This window comes from Pteropus medius, unplaced genomic scaffold (assembly GCF_902729225.1).
Source record: "Pteropus medius unplaced genomic scaffold, Ma_sr-lr_union100, whole genome shotgun sequence".
Lineage (NCBI taxonomy): Eukaryota > Metazoa > Chordata > Mammalia > Chiroptera > Pteropodidae > Pteropus > Pteropus medius.
The window spans coordinates 4,478,033-4,504,942 of NW_024348242.1; the positions used below are offsets into that span (position 1 = coordinate 4,478,033).

General features: G+C 37.4%; 1 protein-coding gene across 1 annotated transcript in view; it reads right to left on the reverse strand.

The window, feature by feature from the left end:
- Nucleotides 1-26,910, reverse strand: part of KNTC1 (kinetochore associated 1) — a 54,382-nt gene that overhangs the window by 4,717 nt on the left and 22,755 nt on the right. The window contains 31 exon segments of the mRNA XM_039879330.1: nucleotides 220-349; nucleotides 913-976; nucleotides 1,061-1,115; nucleotides 2,605-2,661; nucleotides 3,023-3,118; nucleotides 3,765-3,900; nucleotides 4,290-4,408; nucleotides 5,643-5,721; nucleotides 7,100-7,146; nucleotides 9,043-9,143; nucleotides 9,146-9,151; nucleotides 9,271-9,481; nucleotides 9,744-9,817; nucleotides 10,567-10,783; nucleotides 10,934-10,992; nucleotides 11,078-11,249; nucleotides 12,137-12,226; nucleotides 12,844-13,051; nucleotides 15,534-15,643; nucleotides 16,453-16,569; nucleotides 17,170-17,298; nucleotides 17,666-17,770; nucleotides 18,615-18,778; nucleotides 19,825-19,881; nucleotides 20,408-20,546; nucleotides 20,966-21,063; nucleotides 21,501-21,673; nucleotides 22,074-22,336; nucleotides 24,771-24,838; nucleotides 25,446-25,518; nucleotides 26,784-26,903. Coding sequence (XP_039735264.1) covers nucleotides 220-349; nucleotides 913-976; nucleotides 1,061-1,115; nucleotides 2,605-2,661; nucleotides 3,023-3,118; nucleotides 3,765-3,900; nucleotides 4,290-4,408; nucleotides 5,643-5,721; nucleotides 7,100-7,146; nucleotides 9,043-9,143; nucleotides 9,146-9,151; nucleotides 9,271-9,481; nucleotides 9,744-9,817; nucleotides 10,567-10,783; nucleotides 10,934-10,992; nucleotides 11,078-11,249; nucleotides 12,137-12,226; nucleotides 12,844-13,051; nucleotides 15,534-15,643; nucleotides 16,453-16,569; nucleotides 17,170-17,298; nucleotides 17,666-17,770; nucleotides 18,615-18,778; nucleotides 19,825-19,881; nucleotides 20,408-20,546; nucleotides 20,966-21,063; nucleotides 21,501-21,673; nucleotides 22,074-22,336; nucleotides 24,771-24,838; nucleotides 25,446-25,518; nucleotides 26,784-26,903 — 3,537 coding nt within the window.

Here is a 26,910-nt window from a genome sequence, read left to right on the forward strand (position 1 = left end):
TAAGGTGGAAGCTCCTCTTAAGGCACCCCTCAGACCAGCCTCAATCTATCTTTAGTCTTTTGTTCCACTAACCCTCCCTGCAAACCTTCTGCCCCGCCCACACTGACGTACCCTTGCTTTATGGGTTTGGTGAAGTGAGAATGCAACCTTTTGCAGGGGACATGCAATACGAGGCCTGCCATTCCTCTGGCAGCCCCAGAGGAATAATTTCCAAGATACCTCAATGTGCTGGCGCCTTTTTTCCGAGTGGGGCATGAGCATGAGACAGGCCAGGGCAAAAGCCGGAAGCTCTAACTGCACATACTGCCTGGCAACGCTGATCATGTCGAGATCATCTGAAACTGGACATCTTCGAGAGGATACATTCATTAGTTAATCACCTGCCTGATTCACTAGATTACACTGGCCTTTAGTTTTCCACAGCTGTTACTTGCCTATGCTTTCAAAAATTTTAAACATTAAAGTGCTGGTGCATAACATATGTTTAGTAATGAATAACTCCAGTCTTTCATGGTATTCTTCCTGGAACAAAAAAATCCATCTACAGGAACATGGGGTACTGGCTGTTGCTATGATTATATCTGAAGGCCTACACATGCCTAAAGACAAATGCTCAGAAGACTCAAAATCTATGAGACAACATTGTATGATTTAGGGTAGTCACAAAAAGTACCCTACATTTACATTAAAATTGGGTACTAATTTAAAGATCGCTTACTGAATATCAGTTTACTAGCTGTAGCACATACGGAAAGTTGACATTATAAACGTAAGAGATATTTTATTTCAAAAACAAGCGGTATGCTTATCTTTCCAAGAAAAAGGAATTATTCATAAGAGATGTTTTTTAGAAAGGAATTTTATGAGAAACAAATTTGATTCTTTCGGTAGGAAAACAAATATTTTACTTACTCTAGAATAGCGACGAGACTCGCACAGCAATCTGATGACTGACTGGGGCTTAAAGGACAAGAGGCTGAAAATTAAAAAACAACCAAACTGAATATACAGACACAACTAGAAGGTGCTACTATCAACGTTTCGGAGGAGAGAAAAATACCTGAAAGCAGTGGGATCTGAACCACACGCTGCCAAGCTTTGCTGAAGTAGGGGACCTGTGGAAACAAGCGTATTAAAGAATTCACGCCTGGGATATCACGAACTCTCTTTTTTATAATCTCAAAACTCTACACTTAAAAGCTTATATGCTGGATGCTAAAATCATATATCAATATCTCCCTGTTTGAGATGATTAGATTCTAGAATACATTTTTTCATAACTGTATTTTAGGATATTACTAGCTGATTCATATTTGTTTCATTTGGAAAAAAAGTGTCAGAACCCAACCTCAAAAACAACTTTTATGCTAAGTCTCTTATATGCCAGACATTGTGCGAAGGCCACAGGAAGGGGGTGAGGAGATAAAAAAAAAAAAATTTTTTTTTCAGAAAGTGAATAAGGAAACAACATAAATTTCCATTAGTAGAGGAGTGGTTAAATAAGTTATGCCACATTTTATTCCATATTACGGAGACTCCTTAAGAGTTAAAAATAAAGCAATACCTCAAAAGGCTCAACATTTACTCTAAGACCCAACAATTCCACTCCTACGTGTACGCTCAGAAACTAAAACATATGTCCACAGAAACACCTGTACACGAATGTTCACAGCAGCGTTATTCATAATAACTAAAAAAGAGAAACAATTCAAATGTCCATCAACTGATGAATGGATAATAAAATGTGGTCCGTCCATGCAACGGAACATTAATCAGCAACGAAAAGGCATGAAGCACTGACGCACTACAACGTGGATGAACCTTAGAAACATTAGGTGAGTGAAAGAAGCCAGACGCAAAACGCCATGTATCACAGGCTTCCATTGATATACAAGGTCCAGACAGACGAATCCATAGAGAAGGAAAGTAAACTAGTGGTTGCCAGGGGCTGGTGGGAGGGAAGAGTGGGGAGTGACTGCTAATGGGTATGAGGTTTCTTTTGGTGGTGATGAGAATGCTCTGGAATTAGATAGTGGTGATGGTCGCACAGCATTGTGAATATACTAAAAATTACTTAATTGTACACTTTAAAAGGGTAAATATTACATGTGAATTGTAGCCTAACTGAAAAAAAATGAGATACGTCAACGTGTGCTGATATGGAACAATCTCCAAGACACCATCACATTACATATTTCTACATCATAATGGTTGTGTGGGCACACAACTCATGAAATTTAGAAAAGATGAATAAGACATGGTCCCTGACTTTAAAGATCCTCAAAGTTCAAGAGGGGCAGTCAAATGTGTAATTAAGGTAAATGGTGCTGTGACAAATACTACAGTAAAGTCGGTGTTTTAAGAGCATAAATAAAGACGTGACGCATGAGGCCTGGAGAATTGGGGAAAGTGATGTCTTGGAGGAGGTGACATCTGAGCTGAGGATTCTGAGCGTTGGCATCACTCTCATGGGACATTATCCTACAGCAGATCAGTTCTGCTCTTTACTAAGGAGCTGATTCCTAACCCAGCGTACCCAGCAGTCACAAGGCCAAGTATAAAGATATTAAATTTTATAAAACTTACTTTAAAAAAACTACATACCTGCCATAAAGAATTGATACTAGAAATGGCTGTTAAAACTTTCCTTAGGTAAGGAATCTGTGGGAAAATAAAATAAAAACATTCTGAAGATCACCAAAATGGAAAATTTCAAAATGAAATATTGGATTCTTTCGAAAGGAGGATCAGTAAAATTTATCTTCCGTGAGAATTGCCAGGGAAGTTCACTTGCAAATTCACAAGTATCGAAAAAGGCCAGGGAAACTTCCATTTGTTTCTTGTAAAATATATGTCATTTTTGAGTTTGCACTTCCTCTGGCCTAACACCAAGTTCTTTTTTGGCCCAAATACGAGTGAATGTTTTCAGCCTACATCTGTTCAGCAAAGCATCGATGCAAAATGTTTAAGATGCTGTACAAAAGCTTTAAAACACGCTGCAGTCCAGGGCACTGAGTCTTACCATATTGAAGCCGAGAAGCTTTTGCAAGAGTCCATTCCACAGCTGCAGGTCATAGATTTTATATTCTAAACAAAGCTCAGTCACCAATTTTACTGCCTAAATCAAAAAACAAAAAACAAACAAAAACAAACAACCATACTGCTTTAAGGCACCGGTAAATCAGACAATTTTTGGAAAAGGTAGGGCAGCTGAATATAAAATGTGCTTATAATCTAGTAGTATCTATTGCCTAAATTCAATGAAGGCCTCTATCTCTCTAAAGAAAGAAAAAAAAGAGATTAAGATTATTCTTTTTCTTCCTTGTTGTTCTGGAAGCATCTCACGAACAGCATCTCAGACTGTTGTTCCTCTTTCTGTTTTCTCTCCAGTTTGTCTGCTGGGCTCCAGCTGCCCCAGAGACTAAATTCCCAGAGGTGACAAGGTGACTAGGAGGAAGGAAAACAATATCTCTCTCTACACAGGGACAGTCTCTTCTCTTGCCCAGAAGAGACAGGCCTTGGGAAGGATGATAAAAGTGCTCTCTCTTCACAGGGACGACCTTAGGCCTTTGACTTTAAGGAAGAGAGGTAAAGAGACTTCCTGGTAGTCTCATCACCTGCCAGGAGAGGAAAGAAGAGAAGGTCTCAAGCAGTAGACCTGTTCAGGAATAAAGAGTTTCCTTGGTTTGTCTTTCAGGAACCTGAGTGACAACGGCATCTGAGCAGAGGGTGGCCTGTACTATCAGATGATTCAGTGTACATACCATGGATTCATGGCTGTGGTTTTTCCATAGACCCTTAATCATTCCTTCTTTAGGGCTGTTGCAAAATAATTCATATGTGATGGGGATATTCAAAGTCTCAAACGATGCCAGAAAAGTTATACATTTCAAATACGATCTGAAAAACAAGGGCATTTATGAGAATCATTCTCAAGGCCACATCCACACTTAAAATAAAAGTGCCTATACGGATATATTAGGCCTGTTTGTTTTTAAGTGCCTATTTTAGGCTTCTAAATAAATTCACTCCATATAATATTAGAAAGAAATCAATTTGAGCAAGAGAAAGAAAACATTCGGTTTCTAAATTTCTCAAAGGAATGACGAAAACAAGATGTTTTCAAAAGCCTTATTTCCCTTTTGCCGAAATGTCAAGGCCATTCAAGGCAAATAGCTCCATTTACACAGCCACTCTAATGCACTTACAGACTAAGGGCCTTAAAAGCTATACTTCCAAACGATGACCTGTTTCCTATTTCTTAATAGGATTTAAAGAATTCTACTTACTTCACTTCCTCGATGGGTTTTTTGAAGAGGGACTCTACAGTTTCCTTGTCAGCCAAATAGAGCAGACACTGAAGAGCTCGCGTTCTGTGGGCGAAAGTTAACTGACGCACACCCAATGTCTGCAAAACCAAAAAAGGTTTGGAGAGTTGCATGCCTGCATGTTGCAGTTGGGTACATGCGCTTTAACTTAGGTAATGTAAACAATACTATTTAAAAAAACTTAAAGTCGATCTCTGCTCTGGGAGACTCAGTGGTTTTCAAAGTGTGGTCCATGGAACCCTGGGGAGTGTTCCTCAAGCTTGTTCAGGTGAGAATGAGTCAGAACTATTTTTCGAATGATACTAAAATGTTACTTGGCTTTTACACTGTGTGGAAATTGGCACCGATGGTGCAAAAGCACTGGTGGGCGACAGTGCCAGTCCCACTCGAGGCGGGGCCACCCGGCGGCTGCAGCAACCGTGGCATTCTTCACTGCCACAGTCGCAGTCCTGAGAGCACGCCGTGACTCCCACTTAAGAAGGGTCTTGATGAAGCAGTAAGTTAATTTTATCGAACCTCAACTCTTGGATATGTTAATGAGATTACATTTGAACACACGTTAATTAAAATGTATTCATTAATGTCCCATGAGAAAACTGCGAAGTTCAGGGAAAGCGCACCACAGTTTGTTTTTTTCAGGGAAATGCACTTGTATGACTGTTTCCAGCTGAACTAGCCACTTTTCCTGGATCATCATTTTTACTCGAAAGAATGATTACCAGATAAATATGCAAGAAAAAATAAAGGGCTACTTCCTCCCTGCTCTCCAGGATGTACTACCAGAATCTCAGACTCCCCATCCTTTTCCTCCTTCTGTCCTATCTACACCTTCCTCTCCCCGGTCCAACTGCCTCAGAACAGTTGTACATGCAGGAGCCTGGAGGAAAAAGAGGCCACTTTGTCTTAAGGGAAAGGAAAAGGGGCAGTTCAGTCCAGTTAAAATTTAGTGGGGAGGGATGGGGCGTGACCGGAGGGTGAGGCCAGGTCACGAGGGGCCTTGAGGCTGGGATGGCGACTTTTTTGTTTGGCCAGTTGGGCTGGCTCCTTGGTATTAGGAATGTTGATCGACCAGAGAGTTAAACTGTGAATGTAGATGACCCGTGGGAACTGTCAAGAAGCGACCATTTGGTTGTTAAACAGAAGCCAGCACTAAATAGAGCTTGGCAGATGTTACAAAGTAAGGTATACTGTGAGAAAGTATGTAAGTGAGCATTATCCTCATCACCTGTTAGTAACATCGAGCATGGTAAACATGCAGAAAAAATGTTAAGCTGAGATGCAAACATGAGTTTTGACCAAGTTCCTAGGGCTTACAGTGGTAGCCGACGTTGCAAATATGAACAGCATTCTTGAACTGTAATCAATCGAGCGAGACAGGAGGAGATACAGGACTCTAAAAAAAAAAATTTGTCATTACATTTAGATTTCAGTTTAGTGATAGGTTACCAAAACAATAGACCTGTTTTACTGTCCAGAGAGAAAGTCATGTGACATCCCAAACACAGGCCTCTAAACGGTTATGCGTCAAGGACATTTTTGAAGAGGATAACAAACAGAGTGGATGCCAGGTCTCAGTCTTCTCATCTACAAAATGGCTAGTCAATCTCTGATAACATAAATTTCATTTAAGAAATTACTACAAACCATAGCTACAAAGTATATTGAATAGGACGCATGGAAAATTGGTTTTGGTTCACAGGCCATCATCAGTGGCACATGAACCTGACACTCGGCTGGCTGCCCCCTCCAGAGGAGGATGAGCTAGATCAGGTATACTGACGGAGTGAGTGAGAGGAGCTTTCAGCGGGAAAAGGCCAGCAGTTGCTAAACGGGCATTAAGTACCCTTGTGGGACTTTCTTGGGATTTTTTCTTCCTCTTCCTCTCCCCCCGGCGCCCCTCTCACTCCCTCTGAATCGTTTCCCTCTAGAGTTCCCATGTGGCTGGTTCAGCTGGACACATCAGGAGCTACCTCTTGCTTGGCCAACGACACCTCCGTCCCTGAAAGACTAAGCAAGCACGAGGTGAGGCCCAGAGGAAAGGGGGCACAAAGGGAGTGGTAGGTCAGCTCTGCCCAAATAAGAAGAAATCCTTTTCTTGGGTTGGTCTTTTCACATCCTCTCTCAGTCAGATTTCCAGGGCCATGTAGAGTGTAGGGTTACACGAGTGACTTGACCTACTTTTGGTCTAGACGAGGAATGGCAAGAAGCTGGCATGTGTGTCACTGCTCCCTCTCCCATGCCTGTGCCAAGCACCATTATCATTATTACATTCTTTTTAATTTAGGCCCTGATATACTGTTCTCAAGAGAGCAAGCCATGATCTATTAGATTTAGCACATTAGATGAAACCAATGTGCCTTTCTTGGTCTCAATCTTAGGTTGAAAGGAAAAACAAAAGCCTGGTGGCCCATAGCTGAGCCAGCCCAGCTCACCGGGGTGAGAGAACATACTGGGGTCTGGGACCAAGGTCTTGGCTAATAAAAAGTTTTCCTTTGCCTGAGATACGTTCTCTGCTGGTGTTCTAAGAGCCCTCGGCATTAACAGACACTCATGGAGGGTTCAGAAATTCTCAGTCTTGGCTGCTTCTTATTTACTGCCCCGGAGATACTTACACATACTCAATAGCCATAGAAGAATCAATTGATTTTTCTCAGACACCCTGACCGAAGTTACATCAAGAAAGTTTTTTCAAAACCAACCTTTGGCAAAATTATCGGTAAGATTCCTACTGGGCAACAGGATATGAACAAATGTAAGTAAAGGAAGAGTACCTTCGTAGTGCTTCATCTTCTTGAAGTTCAAATATTTCGGATGGGTTCTTTGAAAAAGTGAAAAAAGGGTCAAAAATTGAAGAAAGTTTGTTGACTATATAAGCTTATGAAAATCTACTAGATGAAAAACCCAATACACAAAATCATGTTTCCATACAAGAAATTACAGTACAATTTATTACTTTAAGATTTTTGCTTTAATGGGTCACCTAACATTCGCTCAGTCAACACTCAGTTAACAACAGTTCAGTATTCCAAATTTATGTATAAGTTAAACCATACTGGTTTCTGGTCAATCCCAAATTCTACATGGCCTACATATGCTTCTAAGTCTTGTTTCCACTGAAGCACAGATCTTGCTCTTGGTAAATATTTAAACGCTTGTTAAATTGAATGCCGACTCACACGGAAACTACTAATTAAAAACCCTATGCCATGTCAGTTATACAATTTGTTTACAATTTGTAAATAGGTAAGTTTTTTCCAAGGTTACCTGCCTCAGTGAATAATGGAATTATAGAATCTCCCTAATTAAGTTCTGCCTGAAAATGCAAAAGAAACAGTGTAGAAAATTCTGCAGTTGGCTTGCTGAATCCCATCATAAATTTAGATGTTAGTTACATTATTTCTAAAAAAAAAAATGACATTATGTACCTCCTGATGTGACATACTTTTTGAAAATAACACATTACTATATAGTATTCTTGCCAAAAATACATGACCTGAATCTAATCGTAAGAAATGTCAGCAAACCCACAATGAAATATGTTACAAACCAACTGGCCTCACCCTTCCAAAATGTCGCTGTCCGATGTCCATGAGAGTTAAAAGAGATTCAAATAAGAATCATCAATAGATGTTAAATCAGGAAGTATGTGTGGTAGGGGAAAAATTTAAAGAGAAACAGTATATTATATTGTCTTAAGTACCTCTCCAAATAAGCTTAAAGGAAACATAGTAACTATGTAATAGAGAAATGGACAACATTTTGATTTTAAGTTATGCAAATTAACCTCACCTATTAGGGCAAACAGATATCATGTGCCTCAAAATGTCATGCCCTGAGAAGCACATGCCATCATTTAGGTAGTATTCTGCCCCAAAATGTATAATTCAAATCATATCATGAGGAAACATTAGACAAATCCCAAAAGAGGGGGAGCTTATAACTGGCCCACCCTTTTCAAAAATGTCAATGTCATGAATGATGAGGAAGAGGCATGGAACTGGTTCCGGATTAAAAAAGATTAGAGACATGACAAATAAATGCAACGCATAATCCTGGACTAGATCCTGGTCCCAGGGGAAAAATTGCTATGAAGAATGTTATTGGATAATGGTTAAATTGTAGCATGGACTATAGATTCAGGTCTGTTTGTATTGTATCAATAGTATATCAATATTAAATTATCTGATTTTGATAATTACACTGTGATTAAAGAAAAGCCTTGTTCCTAGGAAATATACACTTAACTATTAACGGGTAAGTGGCATGACATATGCCATTTACTCTCAAATGGCTCAGAAAAATATTATGAATATATATTTAATAGGGAGAATGAAGAAGCAAGAGTGAAATATAGCAAAATGTTTAAACATCAACAAAGCTGGGTGAAGGATATACAGGAATTGTTATAGTATTGCAATTTTTCTGTATGCTTAAAATTATTTCAAAATAAAAAGTTAATCCCATGAACTTGAGTCTGAGAATAGGACACTTCTTTTATATAAGAATTCACCTGGAATCACCAATTAAAAAGTAAAACAGTTGCAAAACAATATTTAAACAAGAAGATAAAGTACATAACTTCAGTAAAACTCATCCAATAACAGAAGGTATTAAAATGAACAGAAGTTCCTCCTTTTAGGATCCTGTGCTCCTAAATAGGTTATATCAGTGCTGGACAACAGATATAACGGATAATCTCGGAGAATGGACTTACTTCGCCAGGTTTTGTGGGCGGGCACAGCCATTTTTCCAACAACATGTCCCAGACTTTTTCCAAATTAATTTCATTGACTTCGGCTATTTCTTTAGCAGCTCATGAATATCTAAGATAGTTAAGGTAAAGAATTTAAAAAAGAAAAATCCACATTTTCAATGCAAGATAACTGGGAATCAAAATGACAGTTCTCCTTGGACAAAAAGATAAAAACGGTTTTGCCCTCACCGGGATAATCTCTGCCAGGTGAATTCTGAATTCTTTGATTGATGCTTGGATGTTCGTACAGACTGACAATGAGATGTGCTGGTTTTCCTATCACTCTTAAATACTCCGCAGTGTTCAGCTTGTGGGCTATGAGTATGGCCTCGGTGCCTGATCGCCGGTACTGAATATGAAGCTTCTTCAACAAAGCCTCGGCCTTTTCACGTGTTTCATCCTTTAAAAAATTCCAACCGAAAAGAAAAAGTTGTTTCCTAATTCTCAAGAGAGGCTAAGAATCCATCTTTATCAATCGAGGGAGAGCCCTGCCTGAGTTACATCCTTAAATTATCTACACAAAAGCATCATCTTCTTTCTCCATTTTAGGCATCCAACCCTTGAAAACGCCTATCTCCGGGGCAGGATGAGAAGATGTGCTAGGCCAGCAGAATTTAAATGAAAAAGAAACAGGAGCCTTCGATCTTTTAGTTCAGGCACACCTTAGATGGGATATTCTGCAGCCATCTCTCAGCTAAATACAGGCAGAATTTCAAACTGGACATCTTGAAGGAACCTAAAAAGATAAAGATTTATAGGCAAATCTTAATCCTTGTAAGAACATATTTTAGTCAAATTAGCAAGATCTCTTAAATTATAAAAATGCATACTCTTAGAAAAGAATAATTTAAATAGGATAGAAGGTTACAAAGTAGAATGTAAAGTCCACAGAAGCCCCTTCCTCAGTTTCTATTCCTATTCCCTTGACTTCTATACTCTGCCAGAAGTTTTCTGTTTGTGTGCGCACGCATTTTAACCCAAATGAGACAAGATCATACCCATAGTACAATTTGCTGTTCTCACTTAATATGTATCTTGGACATCTTTCCAAATCAACTATATAGTATTCCATTCTATGAATATGCTCTATTTTTTTAAAAAAACCAGTTCCTGACCAACAATCATTTTCAAAAACCAGTTATTTTCAACTTTTGTTACAACCAAAAGCATGGCAACGAGGGCCTGTGTTTGTGTACCTGTTTGATTACAGAGATTACCTAAGGATTCACTCCGGGTATTAGGAGGTCTGCATCAATCTATAGTCCCACTGCCAAAGAGAAGAGTGCCTATGTCCCTGAGCCCAAGCGAGCAGCAAGAAGCCTTGCTTACTTGACTGGGGTCCTTAACACTCAGCAATGCCACAGGTACACTGTCATGCTGCTGTCTCCTTAGAGATATAAAAGTACTTTTCTTTTTTTTAATACTACAAGTTCAAAAAGCCACACAGCCCACCATTTTAAGCCCAGTTAAAGGCAGAAGCCATACCTTCTGGGATATCCTGGGCAAGACTGATTGCGATGGCTACGGCCCACTCCGGGTTCACTATGGATAGCAGGTAGGATTCGATGGTCTGAGTGATCTTACTTATTTCCTTGCTGATCAGTGTTGAGGATTTAGCTTGTGGTAACTTCAGGAGCTTTGGCTTCAGTTTTTTTTCAAAGACATGTTTGGCTGTAGACACGTACAGAGTGTCCAAAGAGAACTTCAAAGAAAGGAAAAGAAAAGTTAAGGCTGATTGATATGTTCGCCTTTAAAGATTTTATGTGAAAGTAGCATAAAATCCTTTTACACAGGGTCTGAATTAATTAGAGGATCAAGATATAGCTCAGCTTACAAAGTTTTCACCTATTACCTTCATTAATTTAGAAATTAAGAGCAGTGTTGGGAAGGATTCTTCACTGAGTTCTGTAGCTAGAAGGAAACAAAGATAGTATGATTTGCTTAAGAAGAAAACTTCCGCTATTTAGTAAAATTCTTAAGAAGTAAAAGAACATACAGAGAATTTTCCAGAAGTTCTGTGCTGTGCCAAAAAATATTAGGTGAAAAGGCAGTCTAGTTTGGGCAGCCGATGGCAAAGTTATTACGTGCTCCAACATATACTGATATTCTAGGTCCACTGGAGGAGAAATTCTTCTGTATGACTTCAAATGTTTCAGAAGACTTAATGCCTGTATTAAAATAAAAAAATACTTTCCTGTGAGATTAAACCAATCTTAAATGTTTTAAAATCATCTAACTCTATACCATCACAGATTTCTATTTGAGTCTCATTTTCATAAAAATGATTAAAACCTTTTGTCGTTTCGCCTTTCATATTATTCTTCTAAATCATAATTTATATAATCATTAAAAAAATTACGCCAGGTGAAACCAAGGAACCCTGTTGATGGTGAGATGTTTTGTAAACGAGAGTTTGGCAGTTCCCTGCACTTTCTTCCAATAGCTTGAGATATATATCAAAAAAACTTGATTTCATTTAGATCTTTAGGCAAAAGATCTAAAAGTAATCCTCTATATCCTTTACCTCACTTAAGTTTATATCTTATATTTTATAGACTTGTATAACTTTTGAATCTACCCATTTTAATTTTTAAAATCCAATTTAAAGAGATATAGATGCTACTATGACCAAAATTTAGAAAAAACTAAGAAGTTACTGAAAGTACTGAATTAGAATGAGTCCCAGACCTACCTACCAATACAGAAAATACAGAAAGTCTACTGAATCAAACCTAAGTATCACATACTTTGATTTTTGTTTTTGCCAGATAACAAGTAATTTTGCCTTAATTTTTCCAAATCAGTTCTTCAGTGACTTAATGTTCTTACACAGATTTAAATCACCTCCGTGGAGCAAATATTGGATTAAGATAAATGATAAAATACGGAGAGCATAAAAGATCTTTTTACTTCTGTGTCCCTTTTAAAGAAAAAGAACTAGAATAAAATGTGGAGTTTAAAGGGAGCTCAAAGGACAGTCCAGAAAGACACTAGATAACTAATTTTTTTAAAGATCCAAATAAAAACGTAATTTAAAAATCTGTATTTGTTTTACCTGATTAATATTAATGTTGGTTATCTTTTCGTCAGCTCTTTCTATAACCTTCAGGACAATTTCGATCATTTCATAGTCATAGGGATCTAACTGTATAAAAACAAAAATATATCAAAACTTGAGATGTTGCTAGGCTGTTAGATGGTTTTATTCAATTATGTTGAATATGTTGTACAGACTACAAATATAAAATCTTAGTACACTACAATGTTAAATTATTCTTTAAAAAATGATCCAATATTCTCTTTAAAGTTTAGTTCTATTAGGATAAACATATATGCTTTAAAATGTCTCAAAAGCTATTTTTTTAAAAGCTATACAAAGCAATATTATTTTAATAAAGAAAGTTGTCCTTATAATAACAGGAGAGTATATTAAGTCTAAGATAGTCACCAAACTATTAACATTTTTACCTATAGGAGTAGGCTTAAAAAATTTCACCATTCTCTCTAGGTTGATCTTTTTCAAAGAATGTATGCTATTTTTAAAAATCTGAAAAAAAAGGCTATTTCAATTGAAAAAAAAAAAGACAGGAAAACTGCTGTATTAAACTATATTAAAAATAAAGAGATCTAAAATTACTTAAAAATTAAAAGTTTATACAAAATGTAGGACTTAAATTTCCAATTTATTCCTTATACCTAATGAATTAAGGGCAGGAGGGATGTTTGAAATGACCTGATGAATTCATTTTATCGCTCACCTACCTTATGCAGTATCCCACTAAGACTGATGACCAGATCTTTTGTGCTCGTCAGTAAAGGAACCATTTCCACAGCTTTGGCCAGGAGTTTGGAATGCAGGTGCTTTGCAGACTCTGAGCTCGCCTCTCCCTGGCCGTGGCTGGCGTTAGTGTTGTGAAGAAGCGTTTCGATGAACAGCTGAAGAGCTGCATCACAGTTCAACTGAAAGGTGCTAAAAGAAGCATTCAGTCACACAACAAGCACACCAAATGCATGCGTTTCCACACAAAATTTCTCAACAGAAAACTCAGATTCATGCTCCCATCACTGAAATCTAACCTTCTCGTTATCCAATCTTATAATCAGATAGTCTACCTATTATCGAAGTTAACTACTGCCTTTAAAAAATCAGGTATTATTCTTGCTTTTTCTGCCACCTTGGAGCCTGTGGAGGCCTGCTGCCAGCAGGCAGGCCTTCTAAAGTGACGGGTACATCTGAAAGGCTGTGGTCCAAGGCCATTTTTGCTGCCTATATGCAGAGTCTCCAGAACTCGAGGGAGCACACAGCTCTTCTTAAAAGTAGGTAAAAGATGTGCTTATGTGTACAAAGCAAAGAACAATACAGTGATCTTGGGGCAAACCGAACAAAACCAGAGGGATCCAGGGGAAGGTAACTTATGCTCAAGGAAACAGGCACGGTTTGTGCCAAATTCTGAAGCAACCTTCCCGCCAAGACCACAGGGCACAGGAGCCGTGTAATGCAGTAACCCGCAAGGATTTAAACTTATTGAAAAGGAAATAAAAGTGTTGATTTATTAAAGGAAAAAAAAAGTCAGTTATTATTCTTGGTGAGCACGTAAACTGCCACAATGTTGGGGGGGAAATCTGTAATAAAATTGAAAATATTTATGTCCTTTAATAGAGTAATTCCACATTCACACACTTCACAAAAGTAGCCAAGATACGTATACAAGTATGTCCAAAGCAACAACTGTTTGTAATATTTAAAAAGTGAAAACAACTCAATTATCCATCGATAAAGGACTGGTTAAATAACTTATTCATACAAAGGAATACCACAGAGTTCAACAGGTACAAAGAAAAGCTATATGTATTGATCTTGGAAGACATTTCGTTAAGTGAATGATACATGCTCCAAAATGGTATGTAAAGTATGTTTCTCTTTTTGATTAATGAAAACAAATTCACAATGTATACAAAGAAATAAAAACAATAAAGGCCAAACTCTTTTGACAGTGATTGTCTCTGAGGGGCGAGGTAACATGGGACTTTAATTTTAATATGTTCCATCTGAATTAGAAAAAATTATAAAGATTTAAAAATTAAGAATGAGGTTAGCATAGACAAAGACATAACTGAAATGCCTTTTAAAGCCCTATTAATAAGACAAAGGCAGTTTAATTTTCCTACAAAATAACTGAAATGTCAAAAAAAGCTTTAAGTGTGACCATTTTAAAATCATTCCCTGAAATTCTAAAGGTCATCTAACTTTAGTCAGCTGGACTGCATGAGGCAAAAATGTCACTGTCATACAAATACAAACCACCAATGCCATATAACCACAATGATTGTGACATGAACTTGACATTATTATAGCTATTTACATCTAAGAAAAGGGGGTCTGTAAAACACACAAAAATCTACCAAGAGTTTGAATTAGTAAACAAGAGTGTGCACACCTTGTTCTGGATTTGTAGCGGTCCAAACTGAAGAAAGACATAGTTCTTTTATTTCAAAGTACAGTTAAGTCAGAGCCACTCAGAATTGTGAGCAGCCTATAGTCCTTGACTTGCAGGTTCAGGATGGTGACAGCCAAGGTCATTACTATACTCCCTACCATCTGCAGGGAGAAAGAACTAGATGCCTGCCTGGTCAGGAAATGCCCTGAGCAGCCTTGTTATCTATCGATAACCCAGATTCCAGTCATCTGTCACAGATCGGATGAGGGTCTCAGCACCCTTAGTGTTTTAGAAGCAGTTGCTTATTCAACTGAAGCAGGTCTCCTAATACGGGTTTGTTTCCTCATATATAAATTGACAATAATAGGCAATAAAAATTATAAAAATCAAATGAGATAATGAAAGCTCTTTGAAACTAATAATGTGCCAGGAAATTGGTCATATTTATTAGATAGAAACAGCTGGGAGATAAATTACAAATCATCTATTCCTACCCATCACAGTAAGCAGTGTCTATGAATAAGATCTAATCTTTGGTTTTATTAATTTATGAAATTATTTTTTAAAATTCTCCCTAAAAATCATACTTTTCACTAATTTTTAATTTAAGATTGCCTTGGCCCTACACTGATCTGACTTAGAAGTTTAGTTGATCAGAAGAATACCCAAACTTCCCTGATGATGGAAATCACCTGAAGCTCCTTATAAGGGTCAGACTCTTGGGCCTTAGACCAGACCCGCTAGGGAGGGGCCAGAAATCCATGTTTTTAATCAAGGGCCCTAGGTGATGCTTATCATGAGGCCAGTTTGGGAAACACTAAACAGCGAATTTAAAACGTGATACCGTTAAGAGAATTTAATCTGGTCTTGGATTTATTCAGTTTGGGGGTGAACAAAAGACATCAGAGGTCCATGGACCACATGTAATAATTGTCGGTATTACTGTGTCTCGCAATAAGGGGTACCAGTTTGTTAAGCTAACAGGAAAAATTCTGTTAAAGCTTAAAGAATTACCTGCAATATTCCAGAATGAGGCTTGTGTCCATATCGATATTCTCCACGAGGGATTTAATGAGGTCTTTCTTGGTGAGAAAATGTTGCCTAAAAACTGGCTGAAAAGAAATCTAACAAAAAGAGCAAAACAAAAAAACCCACTAACTAAAATGTATTAGAATAAGGGTGCCATTGTGACTAGCCATTTTACTACCCTTTTTTATAGAAAAACATTTTTCTATAGCTCCTCCAACTTTTATTTTTATCACACTACCCAACTTGACCATCATTATGAGATTTCAGGTACATCTGGCTGTGGGTCCACAATCTCTTGTGGACTAACCCCTGCCTCTTCATCAGTAAGTGTGGTTAGTGACAACCAGTCACATTACTGCATGAGAATTAGGCTTTGAAATATATACCATTTCTGCAGTGGTTACATTCTTGATAAGTCAACTATTTGCAAATAAAATAAAATGTTTTACATTTATAATAAAGAAAACAAGATTTTGTGTTTTTTGCAAAGTGAAAAATAAGAGCCGCTTACTTTTCCCTCGTAGGAGTTCTTAAAGATTGGTACAACTGAACATACATTTTAATATCTTTAAGCAAATAACAGCAGTACAAAAGTATGAGGCTAAAGGCTATGCCTGAAATAGTATAAATGTCAATTAATGCTAGATATATTCCTATAAATGAGAAAGCTAAGCAGATGAAAATGTCAAGCCTCTTAATTTCCTTTAAAATATAGGAAAAAAAAAAAGAAGCAAAAGGCCCTTTCTTTCTTTGAAAGCACCAATGTGTATACTTAACTAAAATTTGAGTCAGTATATATATCCTCTCCCCAAAAGTAAAGGACAATGAGATCTCTGTTTTCAATTTCCCAACTGGGTAGATATCAGAATGGATAAAACTTCGTGGCACTACAAAGAATACTCACACCAAGTTTACCAAGACGAATACCCCACTGGGCATCAGTACTGAGTTCACAGAACTTAAACTCCATTTCTGTTTCCTGATATAGACTGGCCAGCTGACAGCCCACCAGAGATATTGCCTAAAAAATGAAAATAGAATTAAAATTCAACTACAAATAAAGTATGTTCTAACACTTTTTAGATGAAACTCAAAAATAAAAAATCATAATCTTTCTTTGCGTTAACAAGTGGGGATTATCATAGACTGCTTTGTACTCAGTCATTGCTTACACGATATTTAGGTCATTCAGTCTTTAGTATGATGACATAACTTTAGTTTGGCTTTCCTTCATACGAAAAGGCCAAATTTTAGTTATCCTGCAAGCAAAACCCCACAAAGGGTAAATTTTAAAACACACAACATTGGAGAGAAGATTTGCATCAGTTATTTGTCCTACAAAAAAGAACTGGCTTATGTATCTAAGGTTTCAAGTATGCTAAAGTAGAAGTGAGGTTCTATGGCTGCATGCAGATTTTAGGAAATAAATATCTAATTCTTTGGGTTGAGCAATGCCTATGACTTTCACCAGCATGGCACATGTCAAGGAAAAGCTGGTAGACACTGAGTTAGTGCGACATTTGTTCTGTTAAATCTTTAAGACCCGGTGGCAAAGCCAACTGCATTTCTTCCCCTAAATCTTTCAAAAGTCGAGAACTGATATTGCGCTTCCAGGCATTACCAAAATTTTGTCGTAATTCTGCCATGCTTTATCTATGAGCTTCCAGAGATTTTCAAACACTTCTTTTTGAGGTAAGAGAGTGCAGTAACCCAATGCCAAGTCAAGATCCACCAGGCGACAATTAAATACCTACAGGAAGAAAGCATCAGAGAGGCAAAATCTTCACAATCAAAACAGGGTTTGTTCTCTAAAGGCTTGTCACTAAATTTAATTATAGACTTTATGAAAGAACAAGTGTTTCGTGAAAAGTCATAGTAAAATAATTCCAACTTGTCTGCTTAGTTTTAACGTCCCTTAGCAGTATTAAAAATTTAAGGAGAGCAAATATAACAAGTTCTATATAGCACAGAACCTTTACCTTGTCTACCGCATGACTCTTATACTTCAAATCCCCAACATCCCCGCCCCCTCCTCATTCTTAAACTCAGAGATATCAGAAGCAACCAGAAGAGAGGAAAAAACGGAAAAAGCTTTCCAAGAACAACTGATTACTCACTTTGTGCAACAGTGTTGTAGCGTTTCCCCTGACAAACTTGACGGCTTTCTCTTTCAGAGCCATAATAACTTGTTTTGATTTAACTAATGTGGTCTCTCCAAACAACTTTTGGAAAAGAACAAAAGACTCATTAGGTCAGCTTCTATGCATCATTCTAAAAACTTTTCTTAAATATTAAGGAACTTCGAAAACTCATCACTAAATGCAAAAGTATTGGCATTTAATCTATAGACAGGAAGCCAGGGCTGGGGGAGAATTGACTGGGAAAGGGCAAAAAGGAACCTTTTAAAATACCTTGATTTTTACATCAATCTATACTTTTGAGTCCATATTTTGATTGTGGTGTTGTTGACAAAGTAAATACATTGGTTGATACACTTCAAACATGTGCATTTTAATTCTGAAAGCTATACTTCAATAAAGGTAATTTTTTAAAAATTGGCATTTAATAAATATCAAAAGAGTAGTAGAAATGAACGTGATTCCCTGTGAGATCAGCTTTGTAAGCGAGTTATTAATGGGTAGTTTGTCTTCTAGAATCTGTTCAATGATGCTTTCAGGTAATAAGTATAATAATTTGGGCCATAATGAAACAAACAGCAGGCAGAGGGTTCTGACCTAAGGTGGTCACTGGGCTCAAAATAAGAACACTTACCACTGCCCCGAAAGCCTCAGGGAACTCATCTACCTCCCCAAATCTGAGTTTCCTCATTTGCAAAATGGAGACTCTCGGGGTTGTTGCAAAGACTGAGTACGAAAAGTGTGCAGTACCCTGAACATCACCGAGTAGATTCTCAACAAGTGTTTCTTAAATCTGACGAATTATCAATTTCCTTGCTACAGAGCCAAACAGAAAAATGTGGACTCTAAATTCCTCGGTTTGGCAGTGCTTTTTTATCTATATCCGCATATTTGCCCAAAATGAAAATATTTGTTCTTGAAACTATACCTTTTCACTCAAACTGGCATTCATGAAGTTTGACACAGAGTACTGAAGACAGGTACCAAAAGAACAGACTACAAATCTTAGGGCCAGCTCCCACTGGCTAGATTCTTGAAGGTTCTGAAGCAGGGCAGAGATGGAATTTATACTAGGTAAAATAAAGTTGTCTCCTGTGAAATGATAAAAGTATTTTATTTGAGTAAAAGTATTTTAATATTTAGATTTTTAAAAATATGTTTTACTTTTCAATTACAGTTGGCATACAATGTTTTATTAGTTTCAGGTGTACGACATAGTGGTTAGACATTTATATAACTTTCAAAGTGATCAATCATCCTGATGTCTAGTACCCACCCAAAACTGTACCTAGTTATTATATTACTGACTATATTCCCAATGCTGTACTTTACATCCCCGTGACTATTTTGTAACTAGCAATTTGTATTTCTTAATCCTTTCCTCTATTTTACCCAATCCTGAACCCCTCTCCCATCTGGCAACCACCAAAATGTTCTCTGTATTTACGAGTGTTTCTGTATTGTTTCTTTATTCTCTTCTTTAGATTCCACATGTAAGTGAAATCATATGGCATTTGTCTTTCTCCATCTGAGCTACTCCTCTTAGCACAATAAACCTCTAGCTCCATCTATTTGTTGCAGATGGCAAGATTTCATTTTTTTTTTTTATGGCTGAGTACTATTCCATGTATATATGTACTACCTCTTCTTTATCCATTCATCCACTGATGGACAATATTCAGATTTTTTAAAAATAAAGATAGATCACATTATTGAAAATCGTTTTCTAGGACAGCATACTTTTTCAATGAAGATTAATAGTCACAGAATTGGTTCTGAAAGCTAATAAATGAGAGTTAACGTGAGGCTCAATCAAAGCCAGAAAATAACTTAAGTCCATGAGTTAATGAAGTACTTTGATCATAACTTGCCTATTTTGAAATGCTTAAATCATTAGTTGAGGAAAACCATTTCTCCTCTTAGAAGATCCAAATATATGAACAGATTCAGAGAAGTAAAGGCTATAAACCTAATGACACACTTTCCTGACCCTTTGGAAGAATAACAATGTAATGGTAATAACTAAGTAACTATGTTCAGAACATTAAGTCAGATTCATATTCAGGATTTCAAGGAATTTCTGTATTGGTATATTTACAAAATCGTAATACAACGATATACATTTCTGATGGCAATACCTTCACTAATGGAACAGTATGGTAAACTTGTAGAATCCAGGGGATGTCTCTTGCTTTCTATGAAAGAGAATAAATCAAATAACATTAAATTAAATAACTCCCTTATGGAGCACATATTCATATCACAGAGATATTTAAATATTGTGTTTATTAGTATCAAATAATGTTCTTGAGCAAACTGCTACTTTAAAACAACGTAAATATACATATAGAAAAATACAGATAAGGATACAATTGGATAAATTTCCACGAAGTGAACCCATCCATGTGATAGCATTCAGACCGAGAAATAAAACATTACCAGCACCCAGGGGCCCCTTCTTGCCCTGCTCCAGTCATTACCCGCCCCTGAGGGTCCCACTACCCTGACTTCCAACGGCATGGCTTCCTTATAGCTTGTCCTGGTACTTCTTGTAAATGGAATCATACACTAGGTAATCTTTCGTGTCTCGCTTCTTTCGTTCAGCATTATGCTTGGGAGGTTTATCGATATTACTGTGAGCAGTTCTCATTCCAAGCCTCCACAGTTTAAACTTGCGTCAAGCAGAAACACATAGGAAATAACGACACAAAAGAGATTTACCAGCCAGAGGGACAAGTGATGAAATCAACTCATAGATAACAGGCAGCACCATCTGTGACTCAAGAACGATCCCATCTTCACTGAAGAAGTCATCGTAAGACCACTCTTCATATGGATCTTTATGAGTCCCGAAAGAAGTCTAAATACCAAATCGCACAGAAAAGACACAAATAAGTACACTCACAGATGACCATCTTCATCAAGCAGAATCCAGAATCAGTTATTAGAGCCAAATGTTTTTGATTGTCAAAAACAACTATGTAGTCAGTTTCTTCTGGTCTATTGCTTATAAGAACGCCATTTTTAAATAAAATTATTACCCTAAGATAAGGACAATGTCCACAGATGTCTTGTTTTGAGACCCAATGTTTCATATATTGACCAAATTAAAGCCAATAAATGTGACTGGAAAAGAGAAGTGGTCTCATGCCCACTGTTCTATCTCATTCACACAAGAGATAGTGAGCATTTGTGTAAATTATGCATGTGAATTAAAAATAGTACATAATGGATTGGCAAGGCTTTTGCTAAAGGAAAAGAAATTCAAAAGCAATTTACTTTCATTAGAATTCCACAGTCGTCCATTTGGCACTGTCTGGAAAGTTCTACTGCTGTTAAAGTATATTTACATAGTTCTAAGGCATCTAGTAAAAAATCTGAAAGAAAATGGAGAAAAATCATTAAACTAATATTTCACGTGTTTAGAATAATGAAAACAACCTTTTAATAATGGCCATTTAAAATGCTAAGGAAAGCCACTAAGTAGAGAGAGAGGTTTCCACATAACCCTAAATAATGCAGTTCAGCTGTTTTCTTAAGCTTGGCTGGAAAGATCACATATGGGGAGGGAAGGCATTTCACAATCCTGTAAAAGTGAATATCGTCAAGGGTCAGGAATAACATTGTTAGTATTTGGAAATATTTAAAAACAATAATCCCCATAGAGAATTGATTATAATGGCCTCTTTGTAAAATGGAGATTCGACCTCTTATCTCGTTATTGCAATGTCCAATTGTAAAGAGACAGAATTTGGGAGACAAGTATGACATGAACCAGAGAATATCAAACTATGTATATTCCAAAGCTTGTCACCTGGACTGCAGATGGTGGCAGCTTGGCAGGCTAGATCATATATTTCGGAAGGAAGATTTAGTCCCACGGGTGCTGTCATCGGAACGTCATTAGCCAACATCTGACAAAGCTTCTGACATGCCAGAAACAGCACTTTCCCGGTGTCAGTGTTGCAGTGGTACCTAAACAAGTCTCTTTGGAAGAAAGGAAGTGTCGGACATTAGAACACTCGCAACGAAGTCAGACGCACTCGCCTTTTCTGGGTTAATACATAACTCACCGACATTTAAAATGTCTTCACGGTATATCGCACACTTCGTCTTTCAACTTACCTGGGGATAATGTTAACTGTCGGCGTGCAAGGGGACCTAAACTCGATGGTTAGGTCACCTAACTATGTGGTATTAGTCACGTGTCCTCTATGCTACCACTTTCTGACCCAGAAGTATGAAACAGACTCTCAGGGAGAGAAACCAAGAATCACTTCTGTGAAAATCTAAGCAGCACTGTCCCTGCCCTTGACACTGCAGACATAAATAAATGAAGCAAATGTTCCTTTCGGGCGAGCTGTTTGGTGCGGAGACTGGACCTCACCTGCATTTTTTCAGCGCCGTTTCCACGTTCCCGTCGTTTAAGGCCCTCAGGGTCAGCTCGGCCTCCAGCTCTTGTTGGGACACCTGCAGGGCCAGCGCCTGTCGGTGCAGCTTGGACTCAATGCTCCCGCCCTTCTCCGCCATGCTCCTGGGCGTGGGTTTTGCCTGCGCGACCTCTCGGCCTTTGATGTACTGCTCCCGGAGCTCTGCCACCAAGGAGCGGTTGCTATAATCACCAAACGACAGATAGACCTCGAAGTTCTCCTGTCGCAGGGCAAGCAAGACAAAGCGCCAGGCCGTTTAGTTTATCCGCTGTGAAAATCCACGGGGGTGTCTCAAATCTCCCTTTCTTATCTCTCCCTCAAAGACTACTCCCACGGACATTAACGTAGCTCGAGTTATGGAAGTAATAATTTTATAACAAGTTTTGAAAATAGAAAAACATCACTTTAACTCATGGTTTTCTCAACATCAGCACTACTGACAATATGGGCCAGAACTGTGGGGAGGCCCCGACAGAAAGAGGCGGGGTGCGCATTAGATTTGGGCTGCTTGAAGAAGCCAGCTTTGCTCTTTTTCTATAATAACTCCTGAGTGGCAGCTGACTCCAGACCTAGAATTTATTTTTCTGGCCCAATAAACAAAAAACTCCCATGGAAGGCCAGGGGAGAATATTGAGAGGGGGTGGGAGTAAGGCAGGTTTTTGCTTTGATGCCATACTTAAGGGCAGGGTTTCTCAATCTTGCCAGGTTAAGTCTTTTTTGTGGGGGGTGCCCTGTGCACAGCAGGATGCTTAGCAGCAGCCCTGGACCCAATCAACAGACCTGGTGCCATAAATGTTCAATAAACAGCACCGTGATAAATGTACATGACTTTGCCTAGATCAAAGCCATTGCTTTGAAATATCTCTCTCTCAAATTTAAGAACATGGAGAAGTCACACTGACTCTCCAAGAGCTTGTCACAAAGACATCTATTGTCTTATGCAGTAGGTCTCAAACGTTGTGGTCATAGCCCTTCATTATACTCTTAACAATTATTGAGGACCCCCCAAAACTTTTGTTTATGGGCTATCTATCAATATTTACCATATTAGAAATTAAACTGAGAAATTTTTAAAACACGAGGGCATGTAAAAGTGTACATTCCACTAGCCTTTGGAGTGATATTATCCCATTATGAAGCCAATGGACAAAAGAAAAACAACAACAACAAAAAAAAACCCACAAATAATTTATTGCTGCTTTCAACATAGTTTTAATCTCAGGGACCCCTGAAAGGGTCTCAAGGACCCTTAGCGTTCTATGGGCTGTACTTTGAGAAACAGTGGTCCAAAAAACTGTGGTAAATTATTTCTTCTTTATATACTTCGAGATAAGACAGTTGAGAGTTAACTCTGCCAGCATTCATTTTACGTTTTCACAAAGAGACCCTGAAATCTACCCAATTTTCTATTTGACAAAACTTACCAGTTAACTCTTGAAAGTCCTTCTAGTTACAAAATCTTTTACAGGAAGGCCCCTGAGCCAAAATAATATTAATTACTTTCAAATCTCAAATCTTAGGGCAGTTGTCTAGAATAAAACTATGTAGAAAAAAAATTAAGATATTATGAAATAATAGACACTAATCTTTGGGGCCAGTGTCTTTAGATAATTCACTGTGTTTCACACTGCTTAGAGACACTGTGGTGGCCCAGTTTCCTCATTAGTAAGTGGGAATTATAACACTGTCCTCTGCAGTGAGCTATTGTGACAATTAGATAATACACACAATGCCGGGCAGAGTAGGCACTGAGTAAATGCAAGCTTTGTTAGCTGTTATTCAGGGCCATCTAAGTTAAATAACCTATAAAGATATCTTAAATCCCATTTTTTTTTTAAAGCATAAACTAGAATATAATTAAAAAAGAGAGAATGGTTCCTTAAAAAACTAATATAGAAATACCACATGACTCAGAAATTCCTCTCATAATATTTATATATCCATCTGTATTGCAGCTTTATTCACCACAGCCAAAAAGTAGAAACAACCCAGCTTGTTTCCAGGTGCCTATCCAGAAATAAACAAAATGCGGTATATTCACACAGTGGAATATTATTCAGCCAGAAAAAGAAATGAAGTTTTACACATACTACGACATGGATGAACCTGGAAAACATTAAACTGAGTAAAAAAAAGCCAGGTACAGAAGGACAAATATTGCATGATTCCATTTATGTGAAATATATAGAGCAGGCAAATTCACAGAGACCAAAGGTAGATTAGGGTCTGCCACGGGTTGGGAGGAGAGAAAAACGGGGGGTTGTTGCTTAACGGGCAGTTTCTGCTTGAGGTGCTACAAAGAAAACAGTGGTGATGGTAAAGGTTGGACGACATTGTGAATGTAATGAACGCTACCGAATCTTATATTGAAAGATGGTAAAAATGGAAAGTTTCGTTGTATGTATTCTACCACAAGTAAAAAAATGCAAAATATCAAAAACTATTATACACTTTAATGGATGAAATACATGGTTATGTGAATTTTATCTCCATAAAATTGTTTTTAAAAAGAGAGAGAGAGGAAGAGGAGGAAAGTCAGTATATCTCAAGTCCCTGAAGGCTGGTGCAGAAAACTTCAGATGGGAGGGCTGAGCACCAGTGTCAAATTCACTGACAAGTCAAGTAATAATTTCAATAAAGCTTAACGTCTTTACCTGTAAGCTGGCAACAGCTTTAAATAGTTTCAAGATTTCTTCACTTTCATCCTTCTTCTGTGGATTGTCTGTAATTACATTTTTAAAAGTTACAGCAGACATCTAAATTCCCATATTATCAGAATTTATAAAAGCTAAAATTTTAATTAGCTTTGGTTTTCACATTTCAAGTCTTTAGTACTGTTCCTTTAAGATGCTGATATGAAACAATCTAAGTATAAAAAGAAATCTATTCTTTCTGAAGGTAGAAAAGAGAAGTATGGGTAACGAGAGAAATGGTAATTTTTCTGAAATAAATTGTACCTTTTTTCCCCCAAGAGTTAGTTTGTTTTATTTAAGTTCAAGGTTAAATGGGTTTTTCCTCCCTTCCTAACCAAATGATAAATGAGAAATACGAATAAGTGCAAGGCACCAAAGAAATCTAGTCTAGCATTAAGTAGCTTACTGAAGCCCATAAGGAAATGATAAGTTGATTTTTGATGCTTCTCTTCTTACACTACTAATTAAAAGAATAAGGCAAAGAAGACTCTTTGCCTTAAGGAAAAATGGGTGGGATCAATAAAGACAATCAAAGCCAGAAAAATTGTGGGTAAGGATGAGAGCTGTCATTGCTCCCTTCCGAAAAGGAGAAACTTCAGAACAAAACTAAGATTAGGGAACAGAGGTAGAAACTACCTTTCTGAATGTCGCACAGTAGTTTAAGAATGTCTACTGATGCCTTCACTACAGACATTCTCCAGGCCTTGTCCTAAAAAAGAAATACACAAAATGAAATCTACTTCCTTTTTCACCACTTCAGTAGTACACATAAATACGTTAAAAAAAAAATGTATGGGATCAGGAAAAAGAACAATAAGAAGATGAAAATTTGAGAGGTCCGTGTTAGAGGGAGCTGAGTAGCTGAGTAATGCATCATAACTGTTCATATATAATCTAAACATAAAAAACTCTACCTTGGACTCTTGGATATATGATTTAGAAATACCATAGAATATACAACTTTCAGCTATAAACACTGATTTTTTTCAAAATAGTTTTTATTATTTGAAAAATATTTGAAAAGCTCTCTGGACAATTTTTAAAAAATGCAACTTGTTTAGCCTCAAGAACTGATGTCAATCATTATCTTCAAGACTAAAAAAAAATTTTTTTAAAAAGAAAAACCAAACAGAGAAAAGCTTTCATTAAAGGACACGATGGATATAAGGGCCAGGTCCACACAAAAACATTTTCTATGGGATGCAGTGCAGACTGGTAGTTAAGAACAAAATCTGACGTCAGAGTCTGAGCTGAGGTACTGCCAGTTTCTAATAACCTTGGGAAAGTCATTTATCTTAAAATTTCGGTTTCTAAATTTAATCTCTAAGGACCTACTCCATAACTAAAAGTAAACAATTCATTTAAAGTACTTCACCTAATGCCTACTGCATGATAAGACCATGACAAATATTAGATGTTAAAAAAGAAACTAATTTCCCTAAAGGTAAAAAAATTACTGAAATGGACTACTGAGACAGGTAGGAGGTATCTACCTACAAAGGTTTAAAAAACTCAACGATCCTGGATAAATTAGGTATTCAGTTCCTATATCTAGAAAGAAGTGAACTGGCTCTCTTGAAATCTTTCTAAGTTTCGATGTTCCAAGATCATTTAGATTTACATCGGTTCTGTGGCTGACATTATCTGACAGTAATGACTACGTCCCATACAATGTAGGACAGTGTTTATACAGCAAGGCATTATGGAAAACTCCTTACGTACAATAACAAACTTGATTAATCCTTCTGATTTGCAGACCCTAGATTATCCAGTGTGGACTCAAGCCACTGCTCCAAAGCAGCCCTATTTGGCTTCTTTTTCTATGTAGTAAATTTACACAGGAATTTTTAGAATGAGGCCATTCTAGCAGTGAGAAGAGCAGATATTCCTATTTGTAAGTCTATCTTTTCTGTCCTATTGCTTACTACCTATAAAAATTGGATTTATCTACATTTTATGTGGGGAAAATCTGACCTCTTTAGAATCATCTGGTTCTTCCTGTAATGCCAGTCGTGCCCATATGATGACTCTTTCTGCCGTCTTCTCAGCTTCAGCAGGAGGCAAAGATCTCAACAGAAGGACACAGTCTTCGCCCTGTAAA